This window comes from Salvia hispanica, chromosome 2 (assembly GCF_023119035.1).
Source record: "Salvia hispanica cultivar TCC Black 2014 chromosome 2, UniMelb_Shisp_WGS_1.0, whole genome shotgun sequence".
NCBI classification, from domain to species: Eukaryota; Viridiplantae; Streptophyta; class Magnoliopsida; order Lamiales; family Lamiaceae; genus Salvia; species Salvia hispanica.
Window position 1 is genome coordinate 14506461 of NC_062966.1, and position 18231 is coordinate 14524691.

Consider the following 18231-nt stretch of genomic DNA (forward strand, 5'->3'; position numbering starts at 1 on the left):
ATGCTTTTTTTACTCACAAAATTTGAAAAACTTTTAGGTTTTGGTTTAGTGTAAACCTAAAGATAGATATTTTTTTCTCAAAAACCAAAAATGAGATTGGTTTTTGAGTACTATTGGAACTAAATACCTATCATATTTTAGGTTTTAAAGTACCATTGGAGATGGTCTAACTCAAATTACCTGATAGATCTCAAACTTTTCAGTTTTCACTTATCCTAGTTTCGTTGAAATTTACGGGAGATATTTTTGTAAATTACTGTACAAACTAAACAAGCTACAAACTAACATAGTTAATCTAATCAACTATCAAACGAGGATTATACTAATAATCATTTTGATACTTGATACGCTTGACACTGTTTTAAGGCCATTAGTTGGTCTGTTTTTAATGTCAAAGTCACTCTACACGTCCATTATTTGCATATTTTGTCTATTTTGGTATTTTGACGTGTTTTGTATAACTGTGACAGAGTTCTAGCGAGTTAGATCCACTTAGTAGACGCTACAGTTAGCTTCCCTTAAAACGGCACTGTTAATTGAGAGTGATGACTTTTCAAGGGTCTTAGGAGCTTTTTGGAGTTACGTGTTAGGATTGACCACCCTAATCTTGTAATCAACGTTTGTATCGCATGAGCATAAGCTAGGTGACTCGTTCTATAAAAGTAATAACTGTGCTAGGGTATTGTAGTTGAAATTGTGTATAACCATAACTGTGAACACACATCCATGAGATTCCCTTATCTCTATCGTCTTTCTTCATGTTTTATTCGCTTTTAGTTGGTCTATGCTTTCTATTGTTTTTAGTTTTCCAAAAGGTTTTTAAAATCCACTTGTTTTTCCAGATAGTATTTGAGTCTTAGTAGAGGATATACACTTTGTGTTCGTCTTCCCCGTGTTCAATATCCGAAACTAACCTTTAGCTATACTATATATACTCTGCATACTTGCAAGTTTATTTAGTGCTAATAAAAAGTGCATCAATAAATTGATAATCATCTTTATCAATGAATTAATAATGATGCATCGTATCGTATCATATACTAGCATCACACATATCATAGATAAAAATACACTCCCTACTTAGAAATGAAGCATCAGATTAGAGTGGATGCTAAATTTTGACGTTGGCTAATCTTGCAAAATACAGCTATATTTTCTTTAGTGCGACCTAATTTATTAAAACCATAATATTAGAAAAACCATAAACCCTCAACATATATAGTAGAGCCGAGAACCAGTCGATATTTTACCAAAATCCAAAATCATGCGCCATTGAGATCTGAGAGTCTCTGATTCTAGATCTCTCCGATCAAAATTTCGAGATGCCTTCCGCCATTTACTTTCTGCTCTTCGCAACTGCAATCCTTCACTGCTATAGATTCAGCGTAGCTGATTCTATCCAAGGATGTGGCGGATTCGTTGAGGTTTTTGATCGAGGATCTTTTGCCTTTTTTTTCCTGCTGACTTTCGTCTTTATTCATTGAGAGTGTGGCTGTTTCTAGTTTAACTAGTGAAAGATAGTAATTTGGAAGTGGAATTTTCACCTGCAGGCAAGTTCGGAGTTGATAAAGTCGAGGAAGCCTACTGATGGCAAATTGGATTATTCTCATGTTACGGTAGGAGAGCATTGTTGGTTATGATGCATTCCGGATTTGCACCTGCAGCTTTTCTAAATATAGCTACACAATTTGACATAGGATCTTGGTTAAAATGCAGGTTGAGCTACGGACAATGGATGGCTTAGTTAAGGACCGGACACAGTGTGCTCCCAACGGCTACTACTTTATTCCTGTTTATGATAAGGTTGCATAATAGATTGCTCTCTTCTCCTTTCACCTCATTGATTCCTTGGTATAATGCGAACTGGTGTCGTTGCTTTGGATTTCTCAATTATACTGTCCCCACAATCACTGGTTACAGACGGTACTTCATGATAGTTTAAATGCTTATTCGGAGGATGAATACCTCGTTGTTTTTGTTCTATCAATAAACTTATAGATAAGAGTGTCTTTTTTTATTTATTTCATTTTTCTATATTTATAGTTCAACTCCTTCACTTGCAATCTCAAAACCTACAAAATAGAAGAAATTTGTCCATGATATTGGCTTAGAGATTTGCAAGCCATATCATATCAAAGTATAAGAAAGGTTTCTATTTTAAGCAGTTGTTTTTTATATATTGAGCTGCACTCGGGTCCTTTCTGTTCATTTTCAACGGCTGATTTTGTTGTGATTGTACATATTCTTGTCATCTTGTGTTATCTCTCCTAATTGTTATGTCATAACATTTTGTAACTTGGTATTATCTGGTTTTAGGGCTCTTATGTGATCAAAATCAAGGGCCCTGAGGGATGGACGTATGCCCCGGAACAAGTTGAGTTTCTTGGTTACTCTAATAATGTCAACTTCTAAGTTAAGATATCAGACATTTGTTTTCACATGCTAACTGCAACTTGCTTTTATAGGTTCCTGTCGTTGTTGATCACACTGGTTGTAATGCCAATGAAGATATTAATTTTCGATTTACCGGGTATGTAATCTGATTAGAATATTATTTGGACAACACAAAACTTTTCTGTGAACCATATCCTTTGCTCAACACCTCAACCTCTGTTTTACTATCTACTGCTACTGCAGCTTCACCTTATCTGGAAGAATTGCGGGAGCAGTTTCAGGCGATAGTTGTTCAGATAAAGACGGTGGTCCATCAAATGTGAAAGTTGAGCTCATATCTCAAAGTGGAGATGTTGTCTCTTCAGTTACAACAACGTCAACCGGAAGCTACTCATTCAATAATATTATTCCAGGTCTAATCACTATTTGTATTGTTTTACAGTGCACTTAGCATTTCCTCCCAAATGCCCTGCATACTTCTCTGGTCAGCTGAATCCCTTCCAGAAGTTGCAATATATTTAACGCTTCCCCTTTCTGGCTCGCTTTTCGTAACATTCATTATTGTTTACTACGCAATGGAGTTTTCCTTTTTATTTTCTATTAACATTTGAATTTTTAAATGCTATACAAATAAGGATAGAAGTAGAAATGATGCCAAATCTACTAGTCTAATCTACTTTAAGAAAAATATGCTTATTATATATGCGTGCAGAATCTATGGTGTAAAAATTTTCATTTTTGTGATGTGAATGTGGTAACAGATGATTACGTTTTGGCTCTGTGATGGGGGAAAATGACCTTGGTTTCAATTATGTCAGTTGAATCATTTTTATGTTTCATTCAGCATGATTCTTCACCAGTAATGTCACCTTTGCTGATTTACTAACAGTGTCTGTACTTGAATGCAGGAAAGTATAAAATTGTTGCTTCACGCCATGATTTAAGTATTGAGATCAAGGGTTCTCAAGAGGTTGTTGATTAATATCTTTATATGTTCCCCCCTTTTCAATTTATATGGTCGGTCAATTGTTTCTTTTTCGTAGTGCTTGTGATTCACTTACGATGAATTGATTCGAGTTTACATATGATTATTGATTATGCAGGTTGAATTAGGGTTTCATAATGGTGTGCTCGATGATATTTTCTATGCATCTGGCTATGATATTCGTGGATATGTAGTTGCACAGGTAATATTTGGCAACATCTCAAATTCCCGATTCAATTCTTAAACAAACATCAATTTTGCTTCTTAAGAGTTTAAACCCCCAGTTACTGCAAAGAGTTTGTACTACAATCTTTTTCATGATTCCATTAGGTTAATTGCCTCTTGAGGCAAATATTTTTGCTTTCTAACTTGGACTATATTCTTTTGAATTTCTGCTTGCTTTATCCAGTTACAAGGTCTGAGATTCTAGAATAAATTGTTTTTGACACTATGCAATAAAAACCAATATTATGACAATTTTAATGCTCTCTGATGCAACAGGGAAATCCCATATTGGGAGTTCACTTTTATCTGTATTCGGATGATGTATTGGAGGTGAATTGCCCAGTTGACTCTGGCAACGCTCCTGGGCTGGGTAAAGCTCTGTGTCATGCTGTATCTGATGCTGACGGGATGTTCAGATTCACATCAATTCCATGTGGTACATTATCTATTGCTTGCTTTGTACGCCCCCTTTTGATTATTTGAAGTTTGATATTAAACCCCTGTATTCTCCGTGAGAAAGGCCACTGTAAAATTTTACCATGAGTTTTTCCATAAAACCATACCTTTGTTTGTTTATAATTGTGTATACTATGGGCAAACTGTCTTTTTGGGTCTCCTTCCACCTATTCTACGTAATTGCTGATGTTACGAAGAGGTTTTATTTTTCATTTCTCAGCAGCATTCCTTATTCTATAAGAGTTCTGGACGTTCAGTTTTGGTACTGGTCAGGAATCCTCTAGGCCTCATACACTGGAATTGCTAAGATGGGTCTCATATTTTTAAATCAAAATCAATATCTTCGTATCAGGGGAGTAAACTAAAGATGATCTATTTAAATCCTCAGTCTTTGTCTGTTGTTCAGACCTTCTACTTAGTATCAAATGAATACTACAAGAAATTAGCACACCTTTCTTATAATTCCTAATACATTTGTTTCTACATGTAACAATTGGAGACTTGTTTGCTTGTACCTATGTGTGGTTTAAGTCCTCTCACATTCTCTTAACTATGCACAGTTATTGCTTGAAGAAGAATTTTCATGGTACTTGGCCAATTTTGTGGTGAAATGTTTCAGGAACCTACAAGCTCATACCTTTTTACAAGGGTGAGAATACTGTATTTGATGTATCACCTCCTTCACTGGTGGTGTCTGTCCAGCATGATCATGCGATAGTTCCTCAAAGGTTTCAGGTAGGATATTTGGTGCTTTGTTACTTGGCATGTTTGGTTCCAGCTAAGAATGCTGATTAAGGCATGCTTCTATTTGTGGATTCTTCAAATTTTTTTCATCAGTGTATGTGATTTTATGTTTTTGATATATCTTCTAGGTATCACACCTAAAGCCTAAAGGCTAAAGCCTTTTGTGGTATCTCATTTTTGAACAAGATATTTAACTGGAAGCAGTGTCTAGCTAACTTCTATTAGGGTTGGTTATAGTTTATGGCTTGACCTTTGGGCCGAATTGTAGAAATGGCCACTTTTGAATGATTGCAAAAATAGCATGAACTTTTTTGGATGAAAGTCGGATGTGAAAGGCTTGAAATCAATGAGGATATTCTAATTTATTTTATTATATTTCATGGAAAATATCTTTTCACTTGAGCATCAAAATAATGCTGTTTTGATGCCCGGATTGTCCACTTGAGCATCAAAATGGCGTATTTTCAGGCATCAAGTTGAAAATATATTTTCCATGTAAATTAGTAGTATAAAATAAATTAGAATATCCATATTGGAATTAAGCTTTCCATGTCAGAATCTATGTTTTGAAAACATAGACCTGGGCCATATTCGGAACTTCCACCCAAAGCTCAGACTATTTTTGCAATATTTCAAAAGTCGGACCAATTTTGCAACTCAAACCAAAGGCCATGTCATAAATTATAATTAACCCATTCTATTATTTGATTATAATTCTTCTATTTGCTGCTTGAATAAAAAGTTGTGTTATAGAAAGTTGTTTTTGTCTTGAAAGGGATTCTTTATATATGATATTACTATATCAACTAACAGATTGTTGTCATTTGGTGCTGTTAGTTTTCCTCCTCTTTTTCTTTGGTTCATGGGAACCGCAACCACTAGCTTCGGTGCGAACTGGGTAAACCCATGTTCCTGTGTACTAGTGTACCAACCACACAGGACTGGTAAAGCACCCTGTGTGACAGGCCCAGACCTTTAGAGGCATTAGTAGGATCCGAACCTTTGGCCTCAAGAATATGCACTTTACCAATAAATCGGCCTAAGGGGCATTTATATCTTTCTTGTCCGTAACCCTGGTCTTTGCTGAACATATCTGCTGCTTAATATAGTCACTGGGAATATCATATATCTGGTTAAGTTTCCATCTGCTTGTCATGAGCACTCTGTACCATATGCTAATGCAATTGTATTGCTGAGGATGACTAGAGTACTTTAAAGTATTTTCTTGAGTCAAATAATTTGTTTTTCTTGTAAGAGTACTTTGAATTGTATCTTTATTTTTTGGTAACTAAGATTTAAAATGGAACCACAATTTGTCATCTTCATGTGACTTAGGTTACTGGTTTTTCTGTTGGGGGTCGTGTTGTCGATGGTAATGGTGTTGGAGTGGATCATGCAAAAATTATAGTTGATGGCCATGAAAGATCAAAAACTGATAGAGAGGGCCATTACAAGCTTGATCAGGTAAAAATGATGTTATTCTTTATAGTAGTAGCAATTTTCATGTTAAGTTCCTATCATAGCATATTATACTTTATGTATTATGAGCTAATCATTGATAAAGATGTCAATTATGAGCATTCAATTCAAAGGTGCCACAATCCTTGCATAGGACTTGTGGTAATTGGCATCATGACTTGAGACAATATTCATGTGGATCAGTGGATGGAAGAATGAACTCTGTTACTTGAAGATATTATTCTCTATGATTAATATATTAAATTAATCTCAATATCTCATACAATTTCACTGTTTCTACTGTGTCATCACATTCTGAAGTTTTGCATCAACCTTCTCTTGAAACTTAGAAGAGGAAGTTGGTTCGTCCATTGCCTTATTGTGAGTTCTGATTTATGAATGCTCGATCTTCTTAGGTAACATCAAAAAGATACAGCATTGAAGCTAAGAAGGAACACTACAAGTTTGAAAAGCTGAGTAATTTTTTGGTGAGTCAAACTTTAAGTGCTTTTTTGCTTTTAAGATCCTTGTAAATTAAAAAAAACATCCACCTATATCTTTCTTGTGCTGATCCTTTTCCTTGTAGGTCTTACCAAACATGGCTTCAATTGCTGATATCAAAGCAGTTGCATACGATATATGTGGCATGGCTCTGACAGTTGATTCTGCTTACAAAGCTAAGGTAATTGTCTGTCACCTCATTTAATTTCTCAGCAGCCCTGGGAAGCCTAGGAAGAAAAAACTTGCTATGTAGCAATCTGGCTGTATCTGAGAGTTGTGATCGTGGCCCAATTAATATATTATCTTTCTGAATATAAATGGATTTTTGATGGTTTATGTGTCTTTTAATAATAACAATAATAATAATGTGGAGGAGAATCTTTTAATGAAGACCTTACAAATTCAATTGCCTTGGATCGGTAGTAATGCTGAGGGTATTAGCCTCAAATAATTAATGTTTGGTGGTAGATTCTAGACATATATAATCCAAATCTTATTTGAACTGCTTCATGAGTACCTTTAAGTGGTTTTTAAGATGTTAATGCCCGTTATAATTGTTCTTTTGTGTCTTCCAGGTTGCTTTGACCCATGGGCCAGAGAATGTCAAACCCCAACTGAAACTAACTGATGAAGGTGGCAGGTTTTGCTTTCAGGTAAGATCTCAAATGATGGGTTTTTCCCTGTTGATGAGATTTATTTTAAGTTAACTGTCCTCTATTCGGCTGTTTTATTTCAAATATGATATAGAGCCAATGTATAAATAAAGCCATGGCGTGGTACAAAGTGCAGATTTCATGTATGAATTATAATTTGGTTCTTAAATGTTCTTCAGGTTCCACCTGGTGGTTACCGCTTATCTGCTATTGCAGCAGCACCTGAGAGTGCCCCAGAACTGCAGTTTTCTCCTCATCATATTGATGTCGTTATTGACAAACCATTGCTAGATGTTAAGTTTTATCAGGTATGAGATCACTTGAATAAGATGATTGGGAAGACTGTTCATTTTTCTCTTCTGTATATTAAAACTTTGTAAATAAGTAATCGTATTTGATTTCTGGCGGTTGACAATTGCCCCATTGGCCTGTCCATTCATCTGGGGGGTGTTTTAATTTTATTTGATTCCGAGGACTGCCTACCAAGTAGTTGTTCAATTTCACCTTGGATGCTAGCTGCAGTATGTAAGATTTTCTGAAATCATCTTTGTAATTATGCCCTTTTTAAAAACTCAGGCACAAGTCAATATCCGTGGATCTGTGGTATGCAAGGATATATGTGGGCCTTCTGTTTCTGTTAAGCTCGTGAGACTGGATGGTAAAAGCAAAGAAGAGAGGACAGTTAATCTAACTGATCAGAGTAGTGATTTTTCATTTTCCAGTGTACTCCCTGGTAAATATAGAGTTGAGGTAATGCATTGAGGCTTATATTCATTTTCCCTTTTATATTAGAAGCATGCTCTTGGTTCTCTGTTTCTGTTGCCCTATCTTGTTTCTTCCATCATTATGTTGCTTAATTCTGTGGATTTCTCATGATTTTCAACTGCTGGTATTGGTTGATCTGATCATGGATGTGGAAGTTTGGTATGCTGGGTTTTTTTGTCCTTGCCATATCTTGTCGTGTCTTTTACTAATTGTTAATCTTGTAACCACTACTTAGATGTGTGAGCCTTTTACGGTTTTACCTGTGGTTACCTGGAAAACTAGCGATATACCATCTAAAGCAGTCATTACTAACAGCAATAGAGATTAGAGACTGAATATATCCTATGGGCCATTATTCATTCTTGATGTTTCTGCAGAATATAGGGGGTCCTTTTCTTCTTTGGAAGTCATGTTTGTGATAATTATTTTGTTCCATACCAGGTCAATAACTATTCCCCTGGAACCACAGCGGGAGAAGATATATGGTGCTGGGAACAGAACTTTATAAATGTAAATGTTGGTGTGGAGGACGTTGAAGGGATTACTTTCATTCAAAAAGGTTATTGGGTCAGGATAATCTCCACCCATGATGCGGATGCTTACTTGGTACAAGTTGACAGTTCTCGGGTGAACTTGAAAATTAAGGTCATATCATCATCTGATTGTTGAAATTTCACATATCATTTTTCGTGAAACCATCGTTATAATTGCTTTCAACTTGCAGAGAGGTTCCCAAAAGATTTGTGTAACATCTCCTGGTGTCCATGAACTCCATTTTGTCGACTCATGTATTTCTTTTGGGAGCTCCAGTGTAGGAGTTGATACGTCAAACCTATCAGTATGATACTTAACAAGGCTACCCGCCTCCCTTTGTATTTCCTTATCTGATTTCATCTTCATTTTCTTTCTTTTCTTTATGCCGTTGGTGGTTAGAGTGAGTGGGAAGAGATGCTGGGAGGGCTACTTGATTCTCTGTTTTTCTTTCCTTAGGATTAATATTATTTTCTTGTTTGTGCAGCCTATTAATCTAAAGGGTGAAAAATACCTGCTTAAAGGACATGTTCATGTTTTGGATAAGAACTTGCCTGATGACATACTTGTTGATATATTTGACAATCAAGAAACATCGGTCGGTAGTACTCCTGCCAGACTTGTCTCCTCTGAAGTTGATCCATCAAGAGCTGCCGTCTATGAGTTTTCTGTTTGGTCTAAGTTTGGAGAAAAACTCATTTTTGTTCCTCGGGATTCACGGTAGGTTTGTTTTGATTTTAGTGCTTATAGCTCATCTTGTTTCGGCCTGCTTTTGTTATGTTGAAAGTTCTCCTATGTGGAAGAGTATGTCTTGCCTTTTTATTGTAGCACATTTTTTTATGAGATTTGATCAATTTGACATCTTATCTTTTAATTAGGTCTATGTATTATCTTGTTCTATAGATATTTTTTCGAATTGCTTATCTGGAAGGGTAGGATTAATTTTATTTTTCATTTTCTGTGTCGATTGCATTGAAAAGGTATACTATTTTCTCTTTCCTAGTTTTTTGCATGAATAAGAAGCTATTTTACCACAATCATTACCTTACCGGAATCTTTCGGTAAGGTATCATACCATACCGAAAGTCACGGTATACCGAAAATTCGGTATTTTCGATATTTTTTCGGTACGATAAGGCCGGTATTTCAGTATTTCGATATTTTTCCCCAGCCCTACCACAATCATTACAACATATAGAAAGATGTTTTCTACACTTGAGAGTTTTTAGACTGGTGATGTTTCTGCAATTGATATTTACATGAACTTGTAACAAATTGATTCAGTTCCTTATAACTTTTCAGTTAAGAGTCTTAAGACATGTCATCACTGCTGCTGAAATGAAGGTTAATCGGGATATAGTTCAATTTTTCTACACATTAAGAAAACAACTTGCTTTATTTTTTAACGTGTCATCATTCTTGCAGTGATGCGGAAAATGCAATATTGATGTTTACTTATTTAGATATTAAGCAGACTATCTTTAGGATGCTAAATTTTTATGTTACATCTCTTTCAGAAGTATAGATATAAGCCTATATTGTGAGGTTTTATTCAATTGCTGTTATGGATTTTGTGCGCTCAGTTTTTGTCATGTCTGCTCTGCTGCAGGACTGGTATCCAAAAGAAGTTATTATTTTACCCAAGAAAACAGCATGTAAGAGCTTAAGCAGTTCTTCCAACTAAGATCTTGTCAGCAAAAATTTAAAATATCAGTATGTTTAAGGCTTCCATTATATTTGTTTAGGTCTCAGTAAAACAAGATGGCTGCCAAGCTCCAATTGCTCCGTTTTCTGGTCGCTTGGGACTATATATTGAAGGATCAGTTTCGCCCCCACTTTCAGATGTTAACATACGAGTTGTTGCTGAGGATGACAGCCATGTTTCTCATCTCAAGCGAGGGGCCGTAGCACTTAAAACCACCACAGGAACCGATGGTTTATTTGTCGCAGGACCTCTCTATGATGATATAAGTTACAGTGTGGATGCATCAAAGGTTTGAACTTTTTGTAGATTTAGTTCAGGAATTTCTACTGCTCATATTCAGCACCTTCCTTCGATAAAATATGCAGTCTGTTTGTTGAATAATATTGATCTTGAATGTTCAAGTGTGATCAGTTTTTTGACTTAATCTAGAAAAAATTAGCATGTGGAGCGTATAAAAGTTAGCATTTGTTAGATAGTCTATGTTTCTTGAGTTTTCTTCTGGGCATACTGAAGTTAGCATTTGTTGGATTTTGGATACTAGAACGTGCATTTTTTCCTGACCTTCACTTTCTTTTGAAAGAAAAGGAGACTTCTTGGTAGATCCCTACATTTTTATTTGCCTTTGCCTGGAGGAGATTCTCAAAATAATCAGTTCCTCTTTATGTCTGCATTCCGAGAATAAGATTTAATAAGTGACCTACCTAAAATTTTTCCTATACGGATGCGACAGATGTGTTTTTCAACTGTGTAGAGATGGAAGCAATAATCATCTTTAGATTAAAAGTCAGCTGAATAATGAATGTAAAGTTGCTAAGTTTGCTTCTAGGTTCCATTTTGTGTGATCATGTTTGCTCATCAAAGATATAAACAGAAGAAATCCATCTCTCTATTAGTTTTAGCCAATTAGATTTGTGCAAAAATAATATTTTGAAAATTATTTTTTCAAATGCGTAGGGGAAGCATGTTTAGAGGATTCCAGTGTAGGGTTCTCTCTTGCAACCAACATTCTTGATCACTGATTTTCTCTTCCTTGCAGCGCGGCTATCATGTGAAACGAGTCGGACAGTATTCCTTTTCATGCCAGAAACTGGGTCAAATTTCTGTACGCTTATATTCTAGAGAAGACAGCAATGAGCCTTTTCCATCCGTTCTCTTGTCATTAAGTGGTGAAGATGGGTATAGGAATAATTCTGTTTCTGGAGTTGGTGGAGCTTTCATTTTTGATAGCTTATTTCCTGGAAGTTTCTACCTCCGACCTTTATTGAAGGTACCTGACCTTGATGCTATTTGTTACGTGAAATCAGTGATTCCTTAAAAATTTATTTTTTGTTGTCCACATTGTTACTGATTTTATATTCTAAGTCAGTTACGGTTCCAATTATTTTTTGTATTCCAGTTTTACACATCAATCAGAAGAAAAAATATTTTGAAATATTCAAATTATCGGGATAATCTATTTCTATTTCTTGTTGCTTAAAGACTTACTTGAACTCATTCTTTTGCCCTAATTAACACGCTTCGTTATTTGTGCATCAACATATGTTAGAACTTCTGACTACTTTACCATCATATCCATTTATGGAGCTTTCACATTCCTTGGATATACTGACTTAATACTTTTTTTGTATTTCCAGGAGTATGCTTTCTCCCCTGCTGCGCAGGCAATTGACCTTGGATCTGGGGAATCTAAGGAAGTTGTCTTTCATGCTACTCGTGTTGCTTTTAGGTACCATTTCCCAGAAATCTTCGTATATGTTTCTGCTAGTTGCATTTCAATTTCTCCAGCTATATTCTCCATAGCCTTTTGTTCATATCTTTTGAAGATTTTCAGCTGTATCGTCTAAGGTTAAATATATTTTAGTTGAATATTTAGTCTTTTCCTATGTGGTACGCATGCCAATATTTTTCTGTTGTTGTATTGGATTCTGACACTAACTCATTTATTCGCCTTGTTACTCTTATACAACTTACAAGTGACCTACAAAATCTCTGAAAACTTCATGTCATGTTAAGAAAAAAATGTGCAATTCAGTGGTATATCTGGGTAAAAATCGCAGCATTTCTCTGATTTATTTATTTGTTTTAAAACCCGACTTTCAACGTATCCCTGTTTATGAGGTTTCTAAACCACCTATTAGCTTTAAGAGGGCCATGGAACTCATTACTCTCTCTGCAGTGCATTAGGCAAGGTAACTCTGTTGTCGGGTCAACCAAAGGAAGGTGTCTCCATTGAAGCAAGGGCTGAGTCAAAAGGATTTTATGAAGAAACAGTAACTGATTCATCAGGAAGTTACCGGCTGAGGGGACTCCAGCCTGACACTACGTATGTAATAAAAATAGCAAGGAAGAGTGAGCTTGATGGTGCTCTTATAGAGCGTGCATCTCCCATGTCCTTGACTGTTAAGGTTAGTTTCACTTGTGATGGAAACTTCAAAATTGCATAATTTCTTCATATTAAATGTTACCTGCAGATGGATACTTCATGGTATCCCAAGCATGGTTTAAGATTGTATGTCTGCTTTTAACATTGTTGTTGGTCCTAAGACGCTACATTTTTCTCTTGCATATGCATTCTGACTCAAACAGAATAAACCATAGAGTTACAAGAGACTCAATGATAATAATAATAATAGTAATAATAATATCAACATTCCTCCTTAAAAATATGACCAGTGTTGCTGTTTATTATCTTTTTATTCTTTCTTGTCTCCAATCTGAATATTTTCCTGATATATGTCGTGCTAGGTTGGCAATGAAGACATCAAGGATCAAGATTTTGTGGTCTTTGAACAGCCAGATATAACTGTTTTAAGTGGTCATGTTGAAGGCAAGGATATCAAGGAACTCCGTTCTCATATCAGGGTGGAAATTATATCACTACCATCGAAGGTTGAGACTGTATTTCCCTTGCCAATTTCAAACTATTTCCAGGTGAAGGACTTACCCAAGGGTAAGCACCTCGTCCAGCTTCGATCCACCGTGCCATCCAGTACATATAAATTTGAATCCGAGGTTGTTGAGGTCGACTTAGAGAGCCAACCACGGATCCATGTTGGTCCACTAAGCTATAGGATTGTAGAGGACATCTACAAGCAGGTAACTTCACCTTGTTTTTGCAGTTGTAATGCTACTATACTGTAACTCCATTATGGCAATGCTGATGTTATTGCCCTTCAGGAACTGACTACTGCACCATTGTATCCTCTGGTTGTCGGGGTTTCTGCCGTTGCTCTGTTCATAACCATGCCAAGGTAGCTGACACACACCTGACACTTTCTGGCTAGTTTTACTTGTTGAGCATCTAATATGTTGATGATGAATTTTGTTGGCTTGTAGATGGAAAGATCTATATCAAGCCATGGCTGGGATGTCCACTGGGACTGCAAAGAAAGATGTGAAGAAGCAGCCTCTCAGAAAAAAGACCTATTGAAGATATTGCGCATAACTTATTAATCACTAAACTCTTGTTTATTTGGCCATTTGGCCTTGCAATGCCATGTAGTCTTCATAGTCTGAAATAGTTGGAATAGTTTTTGACTTATAATTCTTGACACAAGTTTTGTAGAGATTCTTTCCAAGTGAGAAATCAAATAGATAAGCTCAAACACACAGAATGATCATCATGAGAGGTTTGATGCTTAGTCATAGAATATAAACCTAGTGAAATCTTGATAGCATTGGAAAGTCGATTGACAAGCTCAGTTATATATATCCCTCACTTCATTTTATCTTATTATATACTTATTGCACCGCCATTTATTTGTTATAATTTCATTTTCAGTCAGTCTCTATAAGATTTGTCATGCCCATTTCATAATTGTAGACACTTGAACCTATTTTTCTCGTTATTTGAGTATGCGATACACTTATTTGGATATGAAGAGATTACAAAATAACAAAATGTTTGAGGTGCAACTGACATAAATGACAACTGAAAACCCAATTAATTAGGCTTCAGTTTCATTTTGTGACTGTAAATTCGAACAGCCTCTACACATCCCAAAAGCCTAGATACAGCTTATATAGAGAACTCAACAGTCGGAAATGAATAATAAAATGAGGCCTTCAGAATCATTGCATCTATTCGCAAGAAATTCATTCAAATCCAAAATAAAAGAAGAAAAAGCAAGAGCATGATGATTACTCACTTGGTCAAATTCGAGGGTAAAATCATCGAAACTACTGTGACAAATAAGGCTAATGTGGCTGATGATTGGATACAGAGTATCAAAAGGTTGTTGAAGCAACATCAAGGTCTTAAAATCATTGGAATGGGCTGCAAATTCATCCATCATCCAATTCTGTCTATGAGCAATAAAACCGCACTCTTGCAGCTATGCTTCCAAACAAAAGCCCTCATTCTTCAACTCCTACACATTGATTCCATTCCTCAATCTATGATGGATTTCCTCAGCGACTCTAACACTACGTTTGTTGGCATTGACATTCGGAACAACTCAAGAAAACTTCTAGAAGAGCATGCAGTCCACGTGAGCCGTATGGTGGACATTCATTTTCTGGCTGAGAAATGGTTTCCTGTGAGCTATAGAGGTAAGCCTAGCATGAGGGCTCTAGCTTATTGCATTGTTGGATTCTCAGTGAGGAAATGCAGAAGCAATGCTAACATCAAAGGAGACTGGGAATCGAGAATTCTTGATACAGAGCTGGTCGAGCAAGCATGTGTCGATGCCTACACGTCTTACATCATTGCTCACAAATTGCTTAAACATGGCTAGCTATAGGCTATAGCATCATCAATGTGTAGTACTCATTTTCCTTTTACGTATTATTTAAAAATATGCAGTTTTAGTTTTGGTTGATTCATGACTAGAAATGTTGCAAACACATAATTAACACTAAAAAACAACCTGAAATGTAAATCCCACAGTTGTGTTTAAAAAGCTTACTGTTAATAGGAAACTAGGGGAAATAAGTTAAAACAGAGAGAGATGTGTATATATAGGTAGGTACCTACTGCCTACATCTCAGAGACCTTTCTCGAGCATAGCACGGACACGCATAGGCAATCCGTAGAGGCGGATAAAACCAGCGGCATCTGCTTGATTGTAGATGCTCCCGCTCTCGAATGAGGAGATGTCTTGCCTGTATAGACTGTTGGGACTTTCTCTGCCTGTCACTGTAACAGATCCTTTGTAGAGTTTGAGAGTCACGGATCCAGTAGTTGTCTTCGTGACTTCCTTCATGAATGCATCTATTGAGTCGCGGAGCGGATCAAACCACCGGCCAGCATATACTAACTCAGCATACTTCAATGCGAGGAAGTCCTTGGTTTGGATGGTCTCACGGTCAAGTGTTAGAGACTCGAGTTCCTGTGCTGCAGTGAAGAGGATAGTCCCGCCTGGAGTTTCATACACACCACGGCTCTTCATCCCAACGAGGCGATTCTCTACCATATCCACACGGCCAATCCCATGCTTCCCACCAATCTCATTCAGCAATGTGAGTAGAGAAGCAGGAGAGAGCTCCTTTCCATTTACAGAGACTGGGAGACCCTCAACTATACCGATCTTCACATATCTGTATGGAAACTAGAAGGATAAGCATATCTCTGAAACAAAATAATTTGCAATTGCAAACAGGAGTTAGTCACAGCAGTTTACTCTGGTTCGTTGGGTGCCTCTTTCGGGTCAACAGACATCATGTACATGTCCTCCTTTGGCTCATTTGCTGGGTCCTCCAAAATGTCTCCCTTTAAGTTTAGATATTACAAGCTTGTTAACATTTGGTAGCCGGAGAAAACGTTCACACTTCAAACCACAATGCGCTCACACAGATGTAATCATGTAGTAATAAGCAGACTTTAGGGAAATGTCCCTTTGGTCCATATATTCATAGCTCATCATTCAATCAAGTCCATATTTATGACATGTTATATAAGTCTGATAACCATAAAAACACTATTTAGAGCATTGAAACAAGAAAATTTGTAGAAAATTACCTCATGACTGAGATGCCACAGATTCCTATCTCTGCTGTAGATTGATTTCTTAGTGACAGGAACAGGCACATTATGCTTTGTAGCATATTCAATTGCATCTTCTCTTCCAGTAATTTCCCATTCCCTCCAAGGAACAACGACAGTGAGCTCAGGATTCAGAGCAAAGAAAGTGAGCTCAAAGCGAACCTGCAACCGGTGAAGGTTAAACGGAAAGTGCACAAATGAATTAGTAATCAACTATCACGAAAAATTCCAAGCATACCTGATCATTTCCTTTCCCTGTACATCCATGAGCAACAGCATCAGCTCCTACCGCTTTGGCAACATCAACCATTGCCTGCATTGTTTCCAAACACACTTCACTGCCTAAAACAATTGCCTAAATTTGAAGCTAAAATCTTCGAAGAAATGCTGAAGGAATAGACCACGTCTCATGAAAGATAAGCTAACAATGAGGAACCACAAACATTTTGAAATTTAATGACTAAACTTCATCTGACATGAAATTAATACTAAGACTGAATATCCATCATTATACTACACCTTAGCAATAACTGGACGAGCCATTGAAGTCCCAAGCAAGTACTTCCTCTCATAGATGGCACCAGCCCGCAAGCATGGAAAGATAAAATCTTTGACGAATTCTTCCTGGAGATCCCTCACCACTAGTTGACACGCACCGCTAGCCTTGGCCTTCTGTTCCAAACCTTCCAATTCTTGCACTCCCTACAGAATATCATATCCAAAGGCAGAAAGGACCACAACAAACTACTAGTTAATACAATAGTATCAAACAAATTATTTCACAATTGAATAGGGTACTCAGTTTTGTATGAAGGGGTGCAATTTGTTTAAACATACTTGGCCAACATCTGCAGTGAAGCAAACAACCTCACAGCCATAGTTCTCCCTGCAATGGACACAACAAAAATCAAGAAATAACACTACGAAAAAAATTAATGAAATGCATTGGAGAGATAGAGAGAGAGTAAGACACCTAAGCCAAGGAACAATCACAGAGGTATCCAAGCCTCCACTGTAGGCCAGCACAACCTTGTTCAGTTTCTTTCTCTGCACATTTCCACCCACACTAATGGAAGCCATTGATCTTTAATTACTGCATTCAATCATATTAGATGACATAAATGTGATGTGCAATTTGTTTCTATGTACCTATTCAATTAATCACAAATGAATAAAAGTTTGCAACTTTTTTACATAACACATACAACAAAGTTCAGAAAAAAAAGTTATGGCATGGGCAGCAGAGAATTACATTCAAACAAGAATAACAGGAATGCGCGAGAGAGTGGGCGATTGATTACCGGTGAAGATGACGGCGGAGAGTGAGAGAAGCAATCCACACTAGGTGACGATTTGCACAAATGAAAATAATCGAATCTCAGTAAATATGAATAAATTTATTTGTGGAATGGAATCATATGCACGACAAGTGGAATCTATTTAATTTTCTTTTATTAAATGTGATATTTCAAATCCTTCTTGATAGTATAGTGATGCTTCCTTTTTTAGGCGATACGTTTTTGAAGATAAATTATTTAATTAATATTACTATATTCTACCAACTTTGAAACTTATTCTTTTTTTGGCCAAACAAGTTTGAAAAGTAAAATTTACTTATAACAACGTAGGTTGTTAATTTTCAAGATGATAAATTGGATATTTACAAATTACTAAAGTGCTGTCAAAGAAAAAAATTAATATTAATGCATTTTATCTATACGAAACGAATTTTAAAGTAATAAGAAGGAGTATAATAATATTGCTATGAATTGGGATACTTTAAAATATATAAATTGAATTATGGACCAAAATTTGAGACGGGACTATATAT

General features: G+C 36.4%; 3 protein-coding genes across 3 annotated transcripts; 2 read left to right on the forward strand and 1 right to left on the reverse strand.

Moving 5' to 3' along the window:
* The first annotated feature begins 1221 nt into the window (after positions 1 to 1221).
* On the forward strand, positions 1222 to 14153 carry LOC125205524 (nodal modulator 1). The gene is made up of 27 exons (XM_048104525.1): positions 1222 to 1424; positions 1551 to 1616; positions 1717 to 1803; positions 2317 to 2373; positions 2466 to 2530; positions 2638 to 2807; positions 3303 to 3364; positions 3498 to 3581; positions 3881 to 4040; positions 4680 to 4795; positions 6140 to 6268; positions 6679 to 6750; positions 6849 to 6944; positions 7339 to 7416; positions 7596 to 7724; positions 7993 to 8166; positions 8623 to 8826; positions 8906 to 9019; positions 9200 to 9432; positions 10322 to 10367; positions 10458 to 10706; positions 11454 to 11684; positions 12052 to 12143; positions 12594 to 12822; positions 13163 to 13513; positions 13595 to 13668; positions 13754 to 14153. The coding sequence occupies exons 1-27, from the start codon at positions 1323 to 1325 to the stop codon at positions 13845 to 13847; spliced, it is 3564 nt and encodes a 1187-aa protein (XP_047960482.1). The 5' UTR covers positions 1222 to 1322; the 3' UTR covers positions 13848 to 14153.
* A 397-nt stretch (positions 14154 to 14550) lies between these two features.
* Positions 14551 to 15153, forward strand: LOC125206339. The gene has a single exon (XM_048105607.1). It carries the CDS (start codon positions 14551 to 14553, stop codon positions 15151 to 15153), a length of 603 nt encoding a protein of 200 aa, XP_047961564.1.
* A 98-nt stretch (positions 15154 to 15251) lies between these two features.
* LOC125203831 (argininosuccinate synthase, chloroplastic) lies at positions 15252 to 17853 on the reverse strand. The gene is made up of 8 exons (XM_048102308.1): positions 17702 to 17853; positions 17374 to 17493; positions 17238 to 17286; positions 16920 to 17102; positions 16639 to 16713; positions 16377 to 16562; positions 16039 to 16127; positions 15252 to 15955 (listed from the first exon to the last, which is right to left on the reverse strand). The coding sequence occupies exons 2-8, from the start codon at positions 17478 to 17480 to the stop codon at positions 15403 to 15405; spliced, it is 1242 nt and encodes a 413-aa protein (XP_047958265.1). The 5' UTR covers positions 17481 to 17493; positions 17702 to 17853; the 3' UTR covers positions 15252 to 15402.
* Positions 17854 to 18231: the final 378 nt, after the last annotated feature.